The sequence below is a fragment of the Pezoporus wallicus genome, unplaced genomic scaffold (genome assembly GCF_028554395.1).
Source record: "Pezoporus wallicus isolate ANWC-B61680 ecotype Strahan unplaced genomic scaffold, APGP_CSIRO_Pwel_v1 contig_4012, whole genome shotgun sequence".
Classification (NCBI taxonomy): domain Eukaryota; kingdom Metazoa; phylum Chordata; class Aves; order Psittaciformes; family Psittacidae; genus Pezoporus; species Pezoporus wallicus.
Genome location: NW_026637828.1, coordinates 2,392,167 through 2,413,520, shown reverse-complemented (window position 1 = coordinate 2,413,520; position 21,354 = coordinate 2,392,167). Strand labels below are relative to the sequence as shown.

Below are 21,354 nucleotides of genomic sequence, written 5' to 3'. Positions count from 1 at the left end.
GTCCAAAGCCCCTCTCCAGGTTTCCTGTAGCCCCTTTAGGCACTGGAGCTGCTCTAAGGTCTCCCCTTAAGGAGCCTTCTCTTCTCCAGGCTGAACCAGTCCAGCTCTCTCAGCCTGGCTCCAGAGCAGAGCTGCTCCAGCCCTCGCAGCATCTCCATGGCCTCCTCTGGACTCGCTCCAACAGCTCCACGTCCCTCATGTGCTGTTTCCCCAGAGCTGGATCAGGGTACTGCAGGGGGGATCTCCCCAGAGCACAGCAGAGGGGAAGAATCCCGTCCCTCTCCTGCTGCTCACACTCTGGGGATGCAGCCCAGCACAGGGGGAGGTTCTGGGCTCAAGCGCTCACTGAAGCCGGGTCACGGGGAGCTGCTCATTGACCAATGCTCCCAAGTCCTTCCTCTAATCCTGCAGGAAGGACCCAGCTCTATTTTCAGGATCACTCTAAACCAGAAGGACAAACCTCCCCAGAACAGACCACCAACCAGAACTGCAGGCCAGCCACAATGCTTGGTACACAGAGCAACAGATGTTGAAAACTGCACAAAACAACCTTTATAAATGCTTCCTGGGCATTTCTAGGAACTCAAGTCCATAACTGAGACCAAAGGCAACACCCACTTGGTTTAACACTGTTAGCAGCTGAACAAAGAAACTGAAAACAAGACTACAAAGGAGCAAAGTGTGATGGCACTTGCTTCAGTCTCCCAGAGTCATGCACCAGACCCCATGAAGCACGTTCCAGGACTCGCAGCAGCAGAAAGGCAAAAAAACAGGGACTACACTACAGATACTACATGACCATCACAGCAAACACCTCCACTGGAAAGCCACAACAGCGCAGGGACACTCAGAAGCAAGCAGCTATTCCTGAAAGGCTAGCAACTCCAAACTCAAGCAGGTACAACCACCCACCAAAGCTGGAATCTACACAGAGCAGGCACCAGGCAGTGGCTCAAATATTATTAGCACACAACACAGCAGCCCCTGTAGCCAAGCCCCTGGCAGAGGGTTTTTAGATGCTTTTAACATACCTCTCAACCTGTCAGAGACTGAATGCAGGACACCAGCCCTTCAACATGAAGAACAATTCCTCACTGCAGGTGGCTGATTGGGAAGGGGCAGAGGCAATGACTTGGAATACCCCTCAGTATTCAAGGAGGGATACTGAGGGGTACAAATTGAGGAGTGGAAATTGAGGGGTGGAAACACTGAGCTCTTTTGCAGAGTAATTCTGGTGTGTTTCATTCTCCTGGACCTGGTATTCAAAAACATTTTGCTGCTTTTGCATGTTAACAGCTTCTCCTGCCCAGTTCAGAAGCTCTTGATGCTTTCACAACCCAACCTGGAGTCACAATCCTCCACCTGTGATACCTAGTGCAGTTGGGAGGTCAGAAAGAAGTGGAGCCAATGGCACACTCATTAAAAGAATGGAGATCACATTCTCAGGCAGTCACCTGCACAATTCAAGTGAGTGAGGAATAGTGGGATGAGTCCTGCAGTCTGCTCTGCATCACACAGCTTGGCATCACACGTGGAAATCTGGCTCTAGCTTTCATGAGGAGCTGCACTGAGCCTCTGGACAGAAGGACCCCACACCCAACAGGATGCAAAGCAACTCATCTCCCAGATGCACCACCCTGGATTCAATCAGAGAGGTAAGCAGGTAAGCAGGCTCCTTCCCCTCCTCCTTACCTTCGCACCCGGTGGTGTAAATGCTGATGCTGCCGTGTTATAAGGGCACTTTCCCAAACAGGGCCACTGTGACTACTCCTATACCAGCTCACGGCTGGGTGCCCAGGGTAGGGTGGGCTACTGAAGCCATGGTCCGACTCCGTCTCTGCGGCCAGCGATGAGGCAGAGCTCCCCATGGTTCCCCCTAACCCAGGCCACGCCGAGATTTATCCTAGGTTAGGTCCAAGCCAGTGGCATGGCAGTTCAGGTGGAATAGGCGAGGTGCTGCGGCATGGGCTGCTGCAAAGATCCTGACACACTGGAGAAAGGGAGGTCGGTTCTGATCAAGAGTTGAAAGAAAACAAACGAACAAAAAATAACAGAAGAGAGAGGGGAAACAAGGAAAGAAAAAGAGAAAGATAAGGTATGATTTAAGCAACAACCCTCCAGTTTTAGAAACCTATTCATGCATGCTCTGACCAGGATCCCCATCATGGGGGATGGGAAGGGCTGTTTCACTAAATCCAGTTTTTGCTGCCTGAAGATTGGGAGTACAGGGGCTCTAGAAGAGGTTCTCCCCAGTTCAACTCCCCCAGGCAGAGCAAGCAGCCCCACTAGAGGAGGAAAGCCCAGCAGAAAGAGCCCTTGCCACCACAGTAAAGCAGGAGAAAACGGGACAAGCAAGCCTCACCTGAAGCCCAAACCAACACCCTGGGGAGCCACACACACAGAAAGGTGATTTTATTGTGATAGCTCTGGGCTCTGACCAGCACACAGGTTTTTGTTACCCTCCGCTACAAGAGGTATGACTGGATGGCTTGTGTGTGGTCAGGATGTTTAATTTTTCTTGTACATGAAATGAAATATCCCTCTTTTCCTGCTCCCCACTACAGAAAGATTGAAACTGGGCAGACTGGGTATCTGCACCAGCATGTTTTCTGTGGCTGTTTCACACAGTGCAATGAAATAGTTCCAGCTCAAGCCAGTTTTTAGCTGATACTGAGCATGCCCCTACTCACAGGGGCAGGTACTGTTCCTCCTTTTCTCCCTCTCTTTCCTACAGTTCAGAATTTATTCTTTGAGCATCCTCAGAGTTAAATTACAGAAACATGCTGTGTCCTCCAGTATTTACAAAAGTTAAACATGTCTCTCCTTAATGGAAAAAGGCCTAGCAATCGGGATGCATGTCAGGAGGAACGGATCAAGGGAACATTTAACAGAGCAAAAAAGAAGAAACGAGGAAGAAGAAAAAACCAGCACAGCTGAGCTTATTCAATTACCCACCAGGATTTGGAGAGGTGAATGAACAGCAGACAGACATTGCGAAGAAACTACTTTGTGCCATAAAAAGGCTGAAATGAAGACTCCTTAAAATACAGCTTTTCAATCCCAGCATTGATCTAAGGGATCAAGAAAGGCCTTGACAGATAACAGACTCCCAAATGCAGCAGCTCAAGGAGCAGGTGCAGTTTTGCTATGAGCTTAATACCAGAATGTGCTTTCATTAGGCCATTAGCTCCAGAATGTCAGCTTCTCTGTCACGGTCTCTTCTCTGTAACCTGCAAAGCCTGGACTAACAAAATAAAACTGGGGAAGAAAAAGCCCAAGAACACAGATTTCCCTACCTCGATTTCCTCAGTTTAATTGGTCTGCCCAACTGCTGAGCATCAGCCAACACATCCCTACACTGTGCTTCCCGCTACCTGCCCAGCAGCAAGAGTGCAGTAATTTTTGCAGATCCAGCCAAAGAGGATCCCTGGCGCTTCCCCTCTCATTTCCTGCTATTCAAGCAGTTCATTTGTAACAAATCTGAATTTCTGGCTAAATGGAAGACATGTGATGTGAGGGGAGGAGTACTTCTAAGTACCATCAACTCGAGTCTAGCTGGAGCCATCAGTTGTCGCACACGTGTGGCTGCCCCATCACCAGCACTGTATGTGCTCCAGCAAAGGCACAGGGGATGCAACTCTGAGACCTGCTAGAAGAGCAAACACAGCCTCTCACCTCAAGGCTTGGGTTCTACTATGATAAAGTACATAAATAAAGGCAAGATGGGTAGAAACACAGCCCTGAAGAGCTCACTGTAGGCTGAGCGAAACAGAAGGCAGGATGCTCAGTTAAGAGCTTCCAGAGCTAAACTGCCAAATAAAGCAATTCCACAGGCTCTTATGAGACCACTTCCTCAAGCTGGAAAAGCAGAAGCTTTTGCCTCCTCCTCCACACGGAAACACCAGTTTTAGCTCACCACAACAAGCAAGAGGCATGCCTCCTGCCCGCATTACTGCTGGCTCCCAATGTGTTGCTTGGGTCTTGGCCCATCCTCCTCCGCCAGCTCTGCACCAGGGTCTCTGAGCTCAATGCAAATGCTCCACAGGGACAGGAGAGACTGGGAATCCTGCTTTAAAGCAGTGCAGTAAAAGCCCACAGTGGGTGGAGCTGGAGAGAGGAAGGGATCTATAAATAGGTGGAGGATAACCTAGCTAAGTCGTAGTGATCTCCAAGACTGTCTGGTCTAAGTGGGCTGCTTGGCTGAGAGTGCTGTGTGAAATCGGATTTCTCCAGGCAAAGCAGTAAATCCTTTTCTTCAGGGTGACCCCTCGCGCCAAGTGAGAGCAGCCAGTGAACAATATTTAGGGGGAATGCTGGCCCAAGAAGAGGAGAGGGCAAACCTGTTTGGAACAGGAAGAGCAGCAGCATTACAGCTCAATGCAAAGTGTGTACGTGCTCGCCATGCTGCACCAGAGAACGCCTTTGGCCAACACTAAGCAAATGAGGAGCCTGAAAGAAGGAGAGGTGAGAATGGAAACTACATTACAGTGAGGGAAGGGGTCAATTAAAGAAGCCCACAAAGAAGGCCTTTCTGGAAGCACTCACCCTTACTTTGGGAGAACTTCTCCCACTGAGCAGGGAGATGCCCCGGGAGATGTCCTACAGGCACATTGCCCAGAGCAGAACAGGGGAGGCTTCAGCTGCTGAAGGGGAACAAACTGCCAAGAGCTCCTTGGCAGGAGGGACGAGGATTTTCCTTCTAATTAATAAAGCACTGCTTCCACCTATCTAATCCGGAGAGGAAGCAACAATGTGAACAGATTGAAGTGTCTTGAGAAGGGTGGATCTCACTCATGGAAATTAACAGTTAAGCACCTTAGCAAGATGCTGAGTTTGGATTTTGGTTTTTCTGCCCCTTGCAGCTGCAATAATTACCAGGTTTCAGCTGATACTGTTTAACTGTTCCCAAAATACTGCTTCCAAAATAAACTCAGATTTGATCTTCCTACCCCCAAGCCATGTGCACATGCTTACCCTGATCTGTCATACGTGATGCAGGACCTTCCTCAAAGTGCCCCATCAGCACTCTGAGCACAGGGCACTTCAGGATGGTAAAGCTCTCACATGGAGGTTCCTCCTGCTGCTGCATGGACAGCAGAGCAGTGGCCTAGATGCTTCCAGATAAACCTTCAACAGCAGATGACAGTCTGACCCTTTGGGCCCAGCTCTTTTATCACACCACCCCAAGCAAAGCAGGCAGGAAGGGTGGGAAGCGGGGTCTGTCCAACCCCCTTTCTGTCCCTCCAGCTTCAAAGTGAGTTTTGGCTCTGAAGAGAGTAAAAAACAGAAAGAAGGGAACTATTCCATGTGTTCCATCCAGCATTATCTAGGAGGTTACAGGATCAACTTTTCTGAGGATCCTCCTAAGATCAGCCCCAAGCTCTTCCTTTTGGCACACAGCAGGAAGAGGAGACAGGTCCCTGCCTCTTGGTTTTCAGCCCTCCCAGACTCAGGGACAAGACTTTGTCAAGTCATTAATTCCTCCACTATCCCAACCTTTAAATAAGCTCACCTCTGAGCTACTCCCTTGCTCCAGGGAAAATCCAGGAATGAACACGCAGCCACCCCACACCGTAGACAGCTCTTGTTTGAGGTGGTGGTGGGCCAGCAGCTGGCCCAGGAAAAGGCACATCATATACCTGGGGGAAAAGCATCCCTCAAAGCTGTGCCCAGAAGTCACACAGGAGGAGGCTGCAAGTACCTTCTCCTCCCTCTGCTGTGTGAACTCCCCTGCCTGGGGGCTGGCTAAGATGGGCTGGGATCCAGTATCACCGGCAACAGCAAAAGAGGAGCTCTCTATGCTCACTTACATGCAACCTGCTGCCTTCAGGGAGAAATAAGGGTTCTTGAAGAGCTTTGAATGTCCCATCCCCACACACAGCCCTAGGGACTGCAGAATGTGACTTGCACATCCTTAAACACAAAGTAGTTCACTGAGGCAGATGAGCACAGCTGACATGGGGCATCAAGCTGGAGCAGACCACTTCATACATCATGAAGACCCTTGGCCCTCTACCAATCTTGCCACCAGGCACAGCAGAGCTCCCTACCTATCGCTGAGGGACATGTGTGAAAAGAGAGTCCCGTGTAAGTAGGGAGCAGTGTATAAAGATGGGTAAAGGGCACAGCATGAGACATGTCAGAATACAAAGGTTATAAAGCCCCAGAGGAGGCTTATATGGTATGGGATAACTAAAGAAGGATTGCTTAGTGGAGTATGGGAGGTGCGTCATGCCAACCAAGCAAGGAAAAGAAGCTCAAGCATTTGTGTGCACAGAAAATGACACACAGCCAGCCCCTAGCTCCGCACAGCAGGGCGGCCCAACCTAAGGATATGCCAAACCAGGTACCAGCAATTACCACGCAGTGCACAACTCAGATTAACCAGCCTGCAATGACCCTGGTAACAGAAGCAACCCCAGGGGAAGAAGGATGAATAATCTCTCTTCTTCCACAAGGCAGGGGGAGAAAAGCAGTCAAGCAACAAGACATCCACCTCAGGCAGATGCAATTCAAGATGTTAAACACTGACCCAACAAGAGCTCTATGGCTTCAGTGCAGCAAGAGCTCCCATGATCACCCACAAGGACCCCTGCACAAAGCAGCCAAGCAGACAGGAATGCTCCATGTTTTGCACAAAGCCGGTGTCTTGGTGACAAGAAACAAAGTTCTGCTGCTTTCTCCCCGCCTTCACCTGCCAAGCCAGCACTACAAGGCAGCCCGAGAGCTGCAGTCTGGCAGGAGATTAAGGAGTCAGCAAGTTACAGTTCCCCTGCAAAGCTTCTGGCAGAGAGAGAAGGGAAGGTCTCCAAGGACAGACTGAGGTATAGGTATAACAGGAAGGATGGGCCAGTGTCGGAACACTCAGCTGGGATGTGGGAGGCTATTTTAGCCCTCATGCTCTACCACAAAGCTTCCTGTGTGGCTCAGGGCATACTCCTGGCACTGGGAAAGTGTGCCTCACCTCCCAGGGCCAGGAAGTCTCCAGGTTCACAAGGCACTCAGATGACAGGCAGTGCTGGGAGGACAGGGAACACAGAGAGAAGGGTAAAACTTGCCCACCCAAACATTTGTTATGGGGCAGCAGGGCTGAGAGCAGAGAGGGCAGTGAGATGTTATGGCCTTAGAGGAAACCTGGGAGACAGGAAGCTGCAAATGAGCTATTTACCAAATCATGTTAGAAACAAGCTTGGTGTACTGCTTGCAGAAGTATCAGCAGATGAAATGAGCTGCCTGGATTTCCAGATGGGCTATTCATGAGTTAAGAAGATAATTTAACCTGAGTCCTAGACCAGCACCAAACAGGACCTCACACTTCATGCTATGCTTTAACGAAGTCCAGAAGAGCAGCACAGCTTTCCAGCCACAGACACCAACATGCAAAGGCAAGCTTGAGGATCTTTATCTTCCTTCAGCTGCCTTGAAACTGGTTCTGGCCCAACTTTAACACAGAAGAAACTCATACACAGCAGCTGAGTTGGGCTGAAATGCAGTCAGTGACCAGCACTGACTCTTGGTAAGTATGCAGGCAGAGGAATATGCGCCCAAAGCCTGAAGTGAAAGATCGATAGGAAAAGTAGATTTATTGTAAAGCCAACTTAGCCATAGAACAACTGCCATCAAAGTCTGAAAAGTTTCCTCTTCTCCCTTGCACAGGACACTGCAGACCAGTGATAGATTATCCAGTGAGCTACTGCAAATCTAGCGTAGTCACTTTGAGAGAGAGGATTACAGAGATTTGAAAGGGCCATCAACATCTTAGTTACAAGCTACAAGGAGAAAAAGAGAGAGAAGCAGTAGGCAAGAAGATTTCTTCAAAATAAGGGTTAACTTCAAACACCATCTCCATTGAAAACTGAAGAGCAGGAAGGTCCTTTTCTGAATAAGCATATAAATGGCAACAAAGGCAGTGCTGAAGAAGGGTCTGAAAAAAAAACAATAAAACCCAACCAAACCTCTAAAACCCAAACTAAGCCAATTAACATTGCTGCAACAAAGTGCAACAAGATTCTTGTATCTTCTGGTTTACCAGCTAATTGTGGCTGCCTTTGAGTGCAGTGTTAACAAAAGCCTGTGTGGGCTGGCATGGTTTGTCTTATTAGCAACATCGTGGTAATGCCACAGAAAGAAAGACAAGGGCAAGAAACAAAACAAGCCAAGCCACAGCACCCAGTCTGGGGAAGCTTCACCAGCAGATCTGATTTCCAGATCTTTTCCTCCCTGTATTTAGAATCCTTGTAGCAGAGCTCTGTCATCCAACTCAGTCCACAGCCTGCCCCAGCTAGCAAATATGCCAGGCTGAAAAATCCCCTCAACATACTGCCTGCTGTGAGCAGTTTGTTATAAAACCAGGAAGCTTTTACTTGCCTGCTACCAATATCCTATAGACTGAATGGAAAGGAGCAGAAGCAGGGGTGCTTTGTCAGAAGAACACACAACACGGGACTCTTGCCAGGAAAAATGCATCTTGAGTAACACATGTGCTCTTTCTTTTTTTCCCCCAGAAAGGTTTAACTACACTCTGGGTTACCCAGCAGCAATAAAACATTTCTTTCCCCCCTTTCTCACTTACAGCAGAGTGTTGATTGGTAAACAGCAGATCTTCCTGTCTGAGGCTGTGCCAGCCTGTGCAGAACAGAACTGTTGTTATTGCACATTCACAGCTAGAGATAAACATGAATAAGAGCCACGAGTAAGAGCCAGGCACTGGCTCTTCAATACACTTCTTTATCAGGTTCACCTTGATTCAACCATTTCTGACAACATCTCTCCCTCCTGAAGGAGCAAGATGGTAAAAGCAGCAAGGACAAACTTTAAAAAAGCAGCAGCAGCACAGAAAAGGCTCTTCTGTACTCTCTACCATGCACAAACTGCGCAACTCCACCCGCATGTAAGACACTCAAAAGCACAACATGGAAATAAAGGGGCCCAGCAAAACCAAACTCCCCAAAAGAAGCAATGGGAAAACAAAGTGGCTTTCAACACACTTCTCAGGACAAATCTGCATCAAGAGCCACGACCGCTGCAGGACATAAAGGTTACAGAGAACCAGGAAAATTGCAAGTCATCTCTCATCTGCAAGATGACACTCTGCAATGGCACAGACACAATCCCAGGAAAATGGGATACTGGAAGTCAGAGGAGGGTTTCTAACCTCTCAAAGAGCAGATCTCTGGACCAGCTGCTCCAGAAGCACTGGGGAAATAAAGCACAGAGTTAGTTCCTGACCTGCACAAGATGACTGTCCTCAGCAGTAGGAAACTGGACTTGATGACCCATCAAGTTCCTTCCAATCACCCAGCAAGCTGAACTCAAGAGGGCCACAGGTGCCCAGGCATAGCACAAACAAACACGACCAAAAGGACACCAGGGATTTTATCTTCAGATCATGCTAAGCTGACAGATAAGCAGATGAAGAGCTGGCTACTGCAGCAGGGAGAGGGACAAAGTTGCAGCAAGAAGCAGAGTTGCAGCCAATGAAAACCCAGGGTACAGACTTGGAAAGCAAAGTCTCAGAGATGGCAAGAGGGGGAGATGTCCCTGAGCACGCCATCCACACACACTCCAGACACAGCTTTAATTCTAACACAGATTAGATAGGCAGTAAACCACGTGCAAACCACATCCAGCTGCATCCCTTGCTATAGACAGCTCCCAGTCTTCACTGCACTGTCCTGCCCAGAGTCACAGGGGCTCTTCACACAAGGGCAGCAGTACCTGGGTGTCTCCTGCCAATTTTATGCAATTTGGTCTTTCCTGGCTTTAATCAAGCACCACGTCCCAATTTCCAACCAGATGGCCTAGATCTAAAAAACCATGTCTCTGGCTGTGCCTCAGGCAAGCGCAAAGGTAGGATGAGCCTGACAGACAACAGTGGCTTTTGGCTTTTTCATCACAACCAACCAGGACGTAAAAGCAGAAGAATCACTGAGAAGTGCACAAGAGGCTGCCACCCTCCCTGAGAGCACAGGGATCTGGGAGAGCACACAGGAGGTGGGACAGGCAGAGCAAAACCCAGGGTGGGCAAGATGACAGTTCCCCTTTTAGCACAGCTCAGCGCAGTAAACTAATGGGGAAGCATCACGCTACTGCTCACCCCACTCCACCTCCAAATCACCCCTGTAACTGTCCTGGGCCACACTGAAAAACACATGAATGCTTCTGCACACTGATCTTCGTTATTTCTGTCAGAAGATGATACTGTAATTGGAATTCATAGATGCACAGACTGGTTTGGGCTGGAAGGGACCTTAAAGCTCAGCCAGTTCCAACCCCCTGCCACAGGCAGGGACACCTTCCACTAGACCAGGTTGCTCCAAGCCCCATCCAACCTGGCCTTGAACACTGTCAGGGATGGGGCAGCCACAGCTTCTCTGGGCAACCTGTGCCAGCACCTCAGCACCCTCACAGGGAAGAACTTCTGCCTAAGAGCTCATCTCAGTCTCCCCTCTGTCAGGCCTGTCCCTACAGGCCCTTGTTCAAAGCCCCTCTCCAGGTTTCTTGCAGCCCCTTTAAGCAATGGGAGCTGCTCTAAGGTCTCCCCTTAAGGAGCCTTCTCTTCTCCAGGCTGAACCAGCCCAGCTCTCTCAGCCTCTAGCTCCAGAGCAGAGCTGCTCCAGCCCTTGTAGCATCCTCGTGGCCTCCCCTAGCTGGTGTTAACACCTGATAAAACTGAAGTGATCTGGATGTGACAGTGCCTGACACTATGATACTCCCCTTCCCTCACCAGAGCAACTCCACTGGCTCACTGTCTCCACCACAAGCAGCTCCTCTTCAGCTACACCACTACAGCTGGAACTGTAGGATGTGCTCAATTACACAACGCCTTAAGCAATATTTGCTCATGAGAGCACTTATTTGAACAAACGTAACGATCACATGAGGAAAATGCTGTATTTAAGATGAGAAGCCTGAAGTATAATACAGATGCCTTGAGTAAGAAGGTACCTTTGTTACAGCAAAGCCAGCCCTACTGGCTGTCCACCATGGCAGAGCTGGCCTCTTAACCAAGAGCTGCTGGTGGCACCCTGAACCCCAGTTAACCCAAACAAGCAGATGGAGAGATCACATCACAGGAGTCCCTCTCAAATGCCTTGCGAGATGTGTCATGCTGCCTCAGCCTCGTGGGATGCTACAGACCCCAACCTTCCCTCCAGCAGGCTCTGCTTGCTAAAGCACCTTGCACAGCAAGGTCAGGCAACAGAGCAAGGGCTTTGCACACCTGCAGTAGCATTCACGAGACACTCCAAGGCTGCATCCAAAATGATCCAAAACCAGGAATGTTACTTCACCCCTCCCACAGCTGAGAACTAGCCATGGCGCATGTCTCAACCTACCCCTGCCTGGTGACAGTCACCACTCAAAGACCACAGAGTGCTCATGGCCTGGCTTCTCTGACCCTGAACCAAGATTCCTGCAGACCTTTTGCAGCAGCTGGACACCAAAGTCACATCAAGACTCAGCTAGCCCATAAGCAGACCAGATCAGCCAACACACAGTACAGTGGTGCTCATTCCATTAATCCAAAACCGTGGCCTGGAAAAGGCCACATAAGCCTGGCTCATTTGAATGCATGGACACCACCATCAGAGGTTCTCCTTCAGTGGACACACAGGTGTAACCTGAAGGTACAAGCTCAGTCTGGCTTCCCACCACCTCGTCTTGTCTCTGCAGAGCAGGCTCTGCACCACCAGCCCGAAGCAGCCCAATCATGTAAGGTACAACAAAGTCATCTCAATGTCCCAGTCCTGGGCTGGGAACTGCCACAGCACAGTGGTGCAGGCAGAGCAAGGCAGAGGTTCTTAGATTAATCAATTTCCCTGACTTTGCACTGCTTCAAACACTCCCTGGGGCAGTCATGCAGCTTCCACATCTTAGGGCTGTGAGGTCCTGGAGGACACCACATTTTCTCTTCCACTCTTACTGTTTGTTTTTAACCATAAGAAAACCAGGGGACACCAGAATCCCCACCCATATGAGCACATGGCCTTCACCCATGGCAAGGAGAGGCAAACACTCAAAGGATTCAACACAAGGAAGACAGACAAGAACAAGGAGTGCGAGACAAGAAGCAGGGTAACAATGCTTACAGACCAGAGGAGAAAACGTCTTTTTCTTTTCAGCCCCTCCCAGCCCAGCACAGAGCCAGAAAAGCCTCTCACCCAGCAGGGTTTCTGCTCTGCAGGTCCAATGCCCGGCTGGTGTGAAGTCACCCGGGTGTTCCTGGAATGGAGCGGCTGCTGTTGGCACCAGCGGAGCGGCCAGGGTGGAGAAACATGCTAGATGGCCTCTAGCACACTGAGCCTGCTAGGAGGAGCAGCTGCTGCACCAGGCTGGGGGACAGAGAGGAAAGAGAGTCAGGTAAGAATAAATGGCTGCTCAGACCCCGGGCTGCTCAGCATAACACCAGCACACACAACCAACCTTGCATCTTTGGTCATTCGCTCAGCATCCAATTGAATGCAGCGCTCCGAAGTGTCCGTGCCTCCTGCAGCATCCCGGACTGGAGCTCGGTCCCGGCGGGAGATAGGAACCAGTCTGCTTGTGGGTCAACTCCAATCCTCTCCTCGTGGTTTCAGAACCTTTGGTGTTGACTTTTTAGTTCTGTTCCCACCACTGGCCTTGCTCCCTGCTTAGCATCCTGGTAGAGCTGTCGCCATCCCAGGTAACGCAACACCTCTGGAGCACTGCAGGATCTCAACAAGGAGGATTCTGGACAGCAGCAGGACAGGATCTCCAAAGGGGTATGGATGTGAATGTAGGAATGACAGGAGGGGCACACTGCCTGAATGATCAAACATAGAAAGAGATGTTCATTACTCCACATGGCCTGGACATCATTAGCAGTTACATCCATTGGTAATTCCAAAGTACAAATTCATCTGATGATGCCAAACATGCCCATTCCAACCCTGAAAAGCACAATGCTTGAATACTTGCCTCTGCAAACCTCACTCCCCCAAGACATTTCGCCTTTCCCTTTCCTATTCTCTGCTCCTAAAACAAGGTGTTTTAACAAAATTCATACTTTGTGAAAGTGCTGTCTCCTTTGGGACAGGCTTTTATCAGATGGAGGCAACAAGAACCCTTCTCCATAACTCTCTATCTCACCAGCACAGTCTCATTTTCTGTTTTAGATATGTGAGGGGGCAAAAAAAAAACAAATAAGGATTCAGCCAGAACAGTGTGATCACTGAGCCTCTTTGGGAGCATGGCAGAAGCATGCAGGAGGAACAGATCTGGTTCTGCCTGACCCCCTCACCCTCTCTCCCACAGCCACTTGGTCAGATGCAGCATGGTGCCCCTGGGGTAGGCTACCGTGAATTCACAAAGAGCTTTTCTCTTTCAGTGCTCTGCAAAACTGAGGCTTCCAGGCAGCAAGGAAAAGACAACCTATAGTGAGCACCTGGACACGTGCTGCTAATGGAAACAAAACAGCAAATGAAGAATCACAGAATCAGACTGGTTTGGGCTGGAAGGGACCTTAAAGCTCAGCCAGTTCCAACCCCCTGCCACGGGCAGGGACACCTTCCACTAGACCAGGTTGCTCCAAGCCCCATCCAACCTGGCCTTGAACATTGCCAGGGATGGGGCAGCCACAGCTTCTCTGGGCACCCTGTGCCAGAGCCTCAGCACCCTCACAGGGAAGAGCTTCTTCCTTATAACCTGAACTTTCCCTGTTTCAGTTTGAACCCACCACCCCTTGTCCTATTGCTACAGCCCCTTATAAAGCTTCCCTCTCTGTCATCCTTGTAGGCCCCCTTCAGATCAATGGAGAAGGCTATGGTGCAGGCAAGAGACACCACACAGGGACCAGTAAAAAAGTAAATCAGGGCTGATTAAGGTTCTAAAGAGCCATCCTGATACGTCTAGCCGAAGGGTCTGCACAGCACTGGCTCCATCAGGACCTCCAAGCCTACAGCATCTCCAAGGCACTCCTGGAAAGGCTGCTGAGAGCTACAGAGGGAGTGAGACACCAGAGAATGGAGAACCCACAAATGCCTACATGAGCCTGCGTGACACATCACTGCTCCTGCAGGAGATGTGCTCGCATACGCATGGGCTAGGAAGAGAAACTGCTTAACACCCAGCAGCTTAACATAAAGCCCGTGGCTGTGCTGCAGTTCCAAGGACTGCCCCAGCCCTGCCTGCTGACCCGAGTGGTGCGGGCAGGAGACTGACATGGATGAGCTGGAGAACAAGACCTTGAGCACATCAGTGCAGAGGCCTCTCTGGAGAGCAGAGCTGCCGCAGGGGGAGGACACAGCCCAGCACACAGGGACCCTTGCACCATGTTCCCACTTCCACCAACCAGCGCAAACACAGGAGAGGGAACTTGTTACCCAGCCAGGCTGCCCGAAAGTTGGCTTCTCTGCAAGCCTGTTTTTTACAGAAGGACCTTCTGCTGTCAGAAGAACACAACACAAGCTGGGAAGCTTGGGAACAAGAAGCCGAAGGGGAAGCTTTGGTGCCACCGGAAGTGCCACTCCAGAAATGCAGCTGGGTGATATGGACAGAGGGGAAAGACAGCTTTTGTAAGGTCTTGGTCTCCATTTCACCAAAGCAAAGGTGAACTGATACCCCTAGAGCTTCGGTAAGGGCTCCAATCCCAGACTGGGCTGAGAAACTAGCCTGGCCTCCGGACACCAAGCACCCACCACCCTCCTCTGTTGCTACTCATGCCCCCAGCATTCAGCTCATGCCCTGGCTGGCTACAGAAGAGGCTTCACCACAGGAACAGAAAAGCCATTTCTTGTTTGATGAACACATATTAGAGTTTACACCACTGGCACAGGGCAGAGGCATGCATATGCAGAGGAATAGAGACGGTTCTAATACTGCTTTTAATGTACAAGCCTGAAGACCTGCCTTCAGTTTTTACAAATCAAACTTGATCATCTCAAGCTGGCAAAAACAGCCCCACATTCCCTCAAGTTATTTTCTTTTCAACTAGGCAGGGTACTGCACAATAGGAAATATCAGCAGTTATGTATTCAACCTCCAGAAACCCAAAGGGCCAATTCAAGCAACCCACGGTGGTTTTCCAATCCTCCCTGATCTATTTGCTGGAGTTGGAGTGAAAAGCATGCTGCCCCCGAGACATCCAGCAAACTCCACATCCCACTAATTACAGCCATATAAATGTATTATCTTGGCTGTCAAACAGGGGCTGCCTGAGCAGGATGACACTCTGCAATGTAAATGCAGGAAAACAATTGCTCTTTCTGCTGGTGGCACATTGCTTTGGATCTGACTTCCTTTCCAGGGCTCCCCCTTCTCCATTTGCCCAGGCACCAGGGCAGCAGCAAGAGGAAATGGCACACAAAACCCCTCACCTTTTAAGCCACTGAACACGAGGTTATGTTGGGAATAGCACTGGCATTTCATATCAGCCAACCTGAAAGCTGCTAATGAGGGGGAAGGGAACTGTGAAGGCAAGAGTTAAATGTGTTTCGTTTGCAGGCAACAACCCCTCTGCCTCCCTTGGCCTGCCTCAGCTGCCACTGCTAACTACAAGGCAAGCATCAGCATTCCAAATAGCAGGAATTCATTAGGAGACTACTCCTCCCTGCCCTGCTCTGCGCCGGTGGCCTGGGAAGGGCTGTGTTTGCACACAGGGTCCAACAGCTGCCAGTAAGGCTGAGGCACAGGCAGGCAAGATGCAGGAGGCTGCGGGGAGCCGGTAGGCAGCACACTGCACTCCGGAGGTGGGATTATGATGGAAAATGAGGAGGAAGCCACTGACTCACCTGTACCACCCGCACAAGCAGCCTTCCCCAGCCTGCACCAAACATGACCTTTCTCAGAGCCCCACGCCACGTTCCAGCAAATCAGCACTTCACAAGGTTCCTCCCAGCACTGCATGCTAGGAGAGAGCAGTGGGACACAGACTGCCCACGTCTCTCCTCGTGCCCTGCAGCCAGAGCCCTTCACTCCAGCCTCCCCCTGCTTCACCACAGAAAGCCACACAGATGCTGGGAGGACTGGAGCAGCTCTGCTCTGGAGACAGGCCGAGAGAGCTGGGCTGGATGAACTTTAAGGTCCCTTCTGAGCCAACCAGTCTATGACTCTTACAAATTTCAATTACAATATCATCTTCATTTCCCTCTGCAAAGCTCTGGGATTCAAAGCACAGAATAATGGGTGGAGAGCCCAGGAGAATGGTGGGGGTGTCACTGCATCTCACAAGGGCACCAGGCCCCTCCACAGGGTCATCCAGTCCTCCCGCCACTGCCAGACAGCCCCGAGCCTGGGCAGGATGCCCAATCTTCTTTACATGCAACTTTAGCAGTTTTGGGTTGGTTTCCAATATTTATTCCAACTTAGAAAACATTAAGCCTGGCCTACTCCTCAGGTTCCCTTATGCACCAAGTCATCAGGCTCAAGGAGGCTGCTTCCTTTCCTGCCAATGCAACATGGCTCAGCAAACACAGCAAGTCACATCACACCTTCAAAGGCCTCTCCAGGCCTCCAACCCCACCCGGAGAAGGGAGCACTGTTGGGTCTTGCCTTCTGCCTCTAACTGCTAAAGCCCTGGACACAAACAGGAGCTGATGCAACTTTAAATGAGTTAGTATCCCCACGTACATAAAATCACAGCAATTTTAATCATGCCTCTCTGACACATTATGCCACGGCAGCCCGTTCCTCAGGCAGAGCTCAGTCCTGCTCTGGATCACTCAGGGGCACCAGCCAGTCTGTTTGGTACTGGGGCTCAAGAAACGGCCTTGTAAAAGCTACCAGCAGTGTTGCAGGAGGCTGGTCTGTCACTCAGCTGCCCTCCCACCACAGGTCTGCTCCAGGTTAGGGAAGGCGGCAGCCTGCACAGCCCTGAAACGTAAGTCCCTGTGACAGCATGCAAAGCACGGCAAGGTCTTGGTGTTCAGATCAACGGGGGCTAAGCCTGGGATCTGCAGCCTGTCTCCACCAGCTGGGACCTGTATAGCTCATCTCCATCTCAATTCCCTTCAAACACATCTCCTGGTCTCTGACTGACCCACAGCAACACACCACCATCTCTGCCCCAATGCCCCTGGCCATGTGTAGTAAGCACTTCTCAGATAACCTTCTGTCCAACCATGAAAACCCACCCATCCGCATCCTGGCCCGAAGGCCTGTGGAGCACAGCAGCTGAGATTCCAATCCGGAAAAACGCTTGGAGGAAACAGTATGACATTTCAAACACAACATGCACATTATTCCATCTTCCCCAGCAGTTCACCAGATGATCACCCCACAATGCTTGTCTCCTGCTGCTTGGGAGGGAAGGGATGCACCCCAGCAGCTGGCGCAGGAGGGGGAGAGGAGAGCTGCTCAGATAATGGAGAGGCTGGCCAGTGCACAGAGCCCTTCCAACCAGTTACAGACCTCTGCATCCAGGATCTAGCGGCTGACATGCCTTACAACTGCAGCTGAGCTGACATGCAGTAAAATCCAGGAGTCTTGATGAGGCACCAGGGCCCAAACAGCCTTAGGATGGTTCTGGGAGCCAAGCATAAGAGCTAGCCGCCCGGGTCTGAAGGGCAAACTCCCCAGCGCTCCAGAAACTCTGCACAAAACCCCGCTTAGCCCGCAGCAGGCAGGTTTCTAAGCTGGAGGGTAGAGTGCAGACCTGAAAGACTGCTGTGCTCCGGCCCCGGACCTGGCCCGCAGCAGCGCCGAGCCAGTTCGCTGCCATAGGGGAGGCTCCGCCGCCCGGAGGAGACCCGGACGCTCGCTCTGGCTGTGTCAAGCCCGGCGCAGGTAGGCTTGGGGCTGCAGCGCGGGGACTCGCGAACCTCCCCGGCCCTGCACGGCTGCTGCGCGGCTTGTAAATGCATTAAACTCGTCCGGGCGGAGGTACGAAGAGCTCCCCGCGGGTAGGGCACCCAAGCAGCCGCAGAGCCCCGAGGCAGCGCTGCCGGCTCTCCTGCTTGCCCCAGCACCGAAACCCCCGACATCAGCCTCCAGACCCAGCCCCCGCCGCCCCCCTTCCCGGGCTTGGGCCCACCGGCAACAGGTAGTGCGGGGCGGCCCCAGGGGGTGCCGGGGCCCACCCGGAGAGTCCGGCCGGGAGAGCGCCCACCCAGCGGCGCGGGCGGGAGTCGTGGCCCGCGGGACTGCAGTGGGAGGCCCCGGGCGGCCCGTTCCCGCCACCCCCGCGCTCCTGCCGCCCCCCGCCGCCGCTTACCTGGGGATGGAGGAGCCGCGCTGCTGCCCCACACTTTGCCCCGGGCAGAGCAACTTCCACCCGCTCCCTCCCGGCTGCTCCGCCGCCGCTTCCTCCCGCTCCGCCGCCGGCCCGGCCTGCCCCGGAGTCCCAGAACCCGCCCTTACGCCGCCGCCGTGGCGTATCGCCCCATCCCGGCCTCCGGGCGCTACGACGTGAAAGCGGCGCACAGGCCGTCGTGAATAGCGCAGGGGGACTACAAGCCCCGAGGGGCGTCGCGCGGGGAAGCGGAAGGCGGGGGCCGAGCGGGGCTGGCCGCGGGCGAGCCGGGAGCGGGGCTGAGCGACCCCCTCCCGGCGGGAGCGGAGGGGTGGCGGCAAGGCGCGGCCGGAGAACTACAGCTCCCAGCGTGCTTTGCGGCGGCGGGGTTGTCACTGGACCGGGGTCGGGGCAGGGGCCGAGGGCGGTGCTTCCCCGGTGCGCAGGCCCGAGCCGCGGCCCGCAGCTGCCCGGCGCTGGCGTGGCGGAGGAGTGCGGGTACGGGTGGGCAACACCGCGCGTCCGTCAAGGCGACGGCAGCTCCCCGAGCCCCGGCGGAGAAGGCACCCGCGTGAGGAGATGGATGAGCCGGGGTGGGGCGGCCCCGGCGCAGGAAGCAGAGCCCCGGGCTGCGCGGCCCTGCCCGGCGCACCCGGCTAATTACAGTAATGAGCTGGCAGCGCTTGGAGCGCGCCGGCGCTGTCCCGGAGTTGTCTCAGCCCTCGGGCGCTGTGCAGCCGGGCTCGGGAACAGCAGCCGTGCAGCGGGGAGAGCACAACGGGGCCTGGGCGGCCCTCGGAGCGCTGCCCCGCGAACACAGCCCCCGGTGCTGCTGCTGCGCGTCCGTCGGCTGCAGATCACAGCCCTCGCTCGCTTCAAGTTCACTGGCGTGAGCAGCTCCCGTGACCCGGTTCAGTGAGGGCTTGAGCCCAGAACTCCCCATGTGCTGAGCTGCATCCCCAGAGCGTGAGCAGCCGGTTGAGGGCGGAGATCCCCCCCCTCTGCTGCGCCCTGGGGAGACACCTCCCCCCGCAGTCCTGATCCAGCTCTGGGGAAACAACACAAGAGGGACGTGGAGCTGTTGGAGCGAGTCCAGAGGAGGCCAGGGGGATGCTGCGAGGGCTGGAGCAGCTCTGCTCTGGAGCCAGGCTGAGAGAGCTGGGCTGGTTCAGCCTGGAGAAGAGAAGGCTCCTTAAGGGGAGACCTTAGAGCAGCTCCAGTGCCTAAAGGGGCTACAAGAAACCTGGAGAGGGGCTTTGGACAAGGGCTTGTAGGGACAGGCCAAGGGGGAATGGCTTTAACCTGACAGAGGGGAGACTGAGATGAGCTCTTAGGCAGAAGCTCTTCCCTGTGAGGGTGCTGAGGCGCTGGCACAGGGTGCCCAGAGAAGCTGTGGCTGCCCCATCCCTGGCAGTGTTCAAGGCCAGGTTGGACACAGGGGCTTGGAGCAACTTGGACTGGTGGAAGGTGTCCCTGCCTGTGGCAGGGGGTTGGGACTGGGTGAGCTTTTAAGATCCCTTCCAACCCAGACCAATCTATATGGCATCCCAACCCACCCCCTGCCAGACTCACCTGTTCAAGCAGCACCTTCAAACCCTCCCACCCTACTGAGAAGTGGAGCAGTTGGTGCAGTACTGCCGAGCTCGGGGTGCAGGGGCACTCCCCTCCCTCTGTTACAAGTGAATACAGGGAGCACAACCCCAGATGTGGGGCAGCCAGGCCAGGCTGGCACACAGAGATGGGAAATAAATGGTTGTCAGGCTCTCTGTGCGGGGAGCTGTGATAGCCACACATTGTGAGACCCATCAGTCCTCTGTAAAGATAACATGGGGACCCTTGTTCTTAAGGGTGGACCAGAGGAAGAGCCATCCCCCACTGCCCCCTGGGTTGAAGAGATCCTAAGGCTCAGTGCTCTCCCAGCCTGTGCCTGTGAGTAGCTCTAGGCAGGTGTGCTGGAGCTGGATGGATGGGTGCATTTCCACAATGATGTCCAAGACCTGTCATCATCTCAACTACCAAGCTTCTGACACACTTGGACACCATTTGGTGCCTGCACATTGGCACCGCTGCCACGTGTAGTACCCTGGGGTGTCCGAGATGTCCATGCAAGCCCACCACATGAGACATCTTCATCCTTAAGGAACAGCACTTGGAGACAAAGATCCTCAAAGCACCTAAAATGTCTCTTCATATGTGTGGGCAACTGAATTACAGAATCATAGAATAGTTAGGGTTGGAAAGGACCTTAAGATCATCTAGTTCCAATCCCCCTGGCCAGGGGCAGGGACACCTCACACGAAACCATGCCACCGAAGGCTCTGTCCAACCTTGTATTGAACACTGCCAGGGATGGAGCATTCACAACCTCCCTGGGCAATCCATTCCAGTGCCTCACCACCCTAACAGGAAAGAATTCCTCCTTATATCCAATCTAAACTTCCCCTGTTTAAGTTTTAACCCATTACCCCTTGTCCTGTCACTGCAGTCCCTAATGGAGAGTCCCTCCCCAGCATCCCTATAGGTCCCCTTCAGATACTGGAAGGCCGCTAGGAGGTCTCCACGCAGCCTTCTCTTCTCCAGGCTGAACAGCCCCAACTTTCTCAGCCTGTCTTCATACGGGAGGTGCTCCAGTCCCCTGATCATCCTCGTGGTCCTTCTCTGGACTTGTTCCAACAGTTCCATGTCCTTTTAATGTTGAGGACACCAGAACTGCACACAATACTCCAGGTGAGGTCTCACAAGAGCAGAGTAGAGGGGCAGGATCACCCCCTTCGACCTGCTGGTCACAGAATCACAGAATCCCAAGGGTTGGAAGGGACCTCAGAAGATCATCTAGTCCAACCCCCCTGCAAGAACAGGGTAACCTAGAGTACATCACACAGGAACTTGTCCAGGCAGGCCTTGAATATCTCCAATGTAGGAGACTCCACAACCCCCTGGGCAACCTGTTCCAGTGCTCTGTCACTCTCACAGTAAAGAAATTTTTCCTGATGTTCACGTGGAACCTCCTATGCTCCAGTTTACACCCATTGCCCCTTGTCCTGTCACTGGACATCACTGAAAAAACCTAGCTCCATCATCCTTTTGACGCAGCCCAGGATACGGTTGGCTTTCTGGGCTGCAAGCGCACACTGAAGCCAGCCCATGTTCATTTTCTCATCAACCAA

General features: G+C 52.7%; 1 protein-coding gene across 6 annotated transcripts in view; it reads right to left on the bottom strand.

Annotated features, from left to right (window-relative positions):
* The window catches only part of CAPN15 (calpain 15), a 59,097-nt gene extending 40,911 nt beyond the window's left edge, over nt 1-18,186 (bottom strand). Inside the window, exons 1-6 of one of the 6 annotated variants that reach the window (XM_057408002.1) lie at nt 18,170-18,186; nt 12,424-12,784; nt 12,162-12,332; nt 9,155-9,195; nt 8,573-8,625; nt 1,693-2,011 (exon numbers count right to left, since the gene is read on the bottom strand). In XM_057408002.1, the coding sequence (XP_057263985.1) occupies nt 1,693-1,868 (176 nt within the window). In that variant the 5' untranslated portion in view covers nt 1,869-2,011; nt 8,573-8,625; nt 9,155-9,195; ... (1 more) ...; nt 12,424-12,784; nt 18,170-18,186. Of the gene's footprint in view, nt 1-1,692; nt 2,012-8,572; nt 8,626-9,154; nt 9,196-12,161; nt 12,333-12,423; nt 12,838-18,169 lie in introns of those variants that run through there. The other 5 variants (XM_057408001.1, XM_057408004.1, XM_057407999.1 and 2 more) reach the window with 5 other exon arrangements.
* Between the last annotated feature and the right edge of the window lie 3,168 nt (nt 18,187-21,354).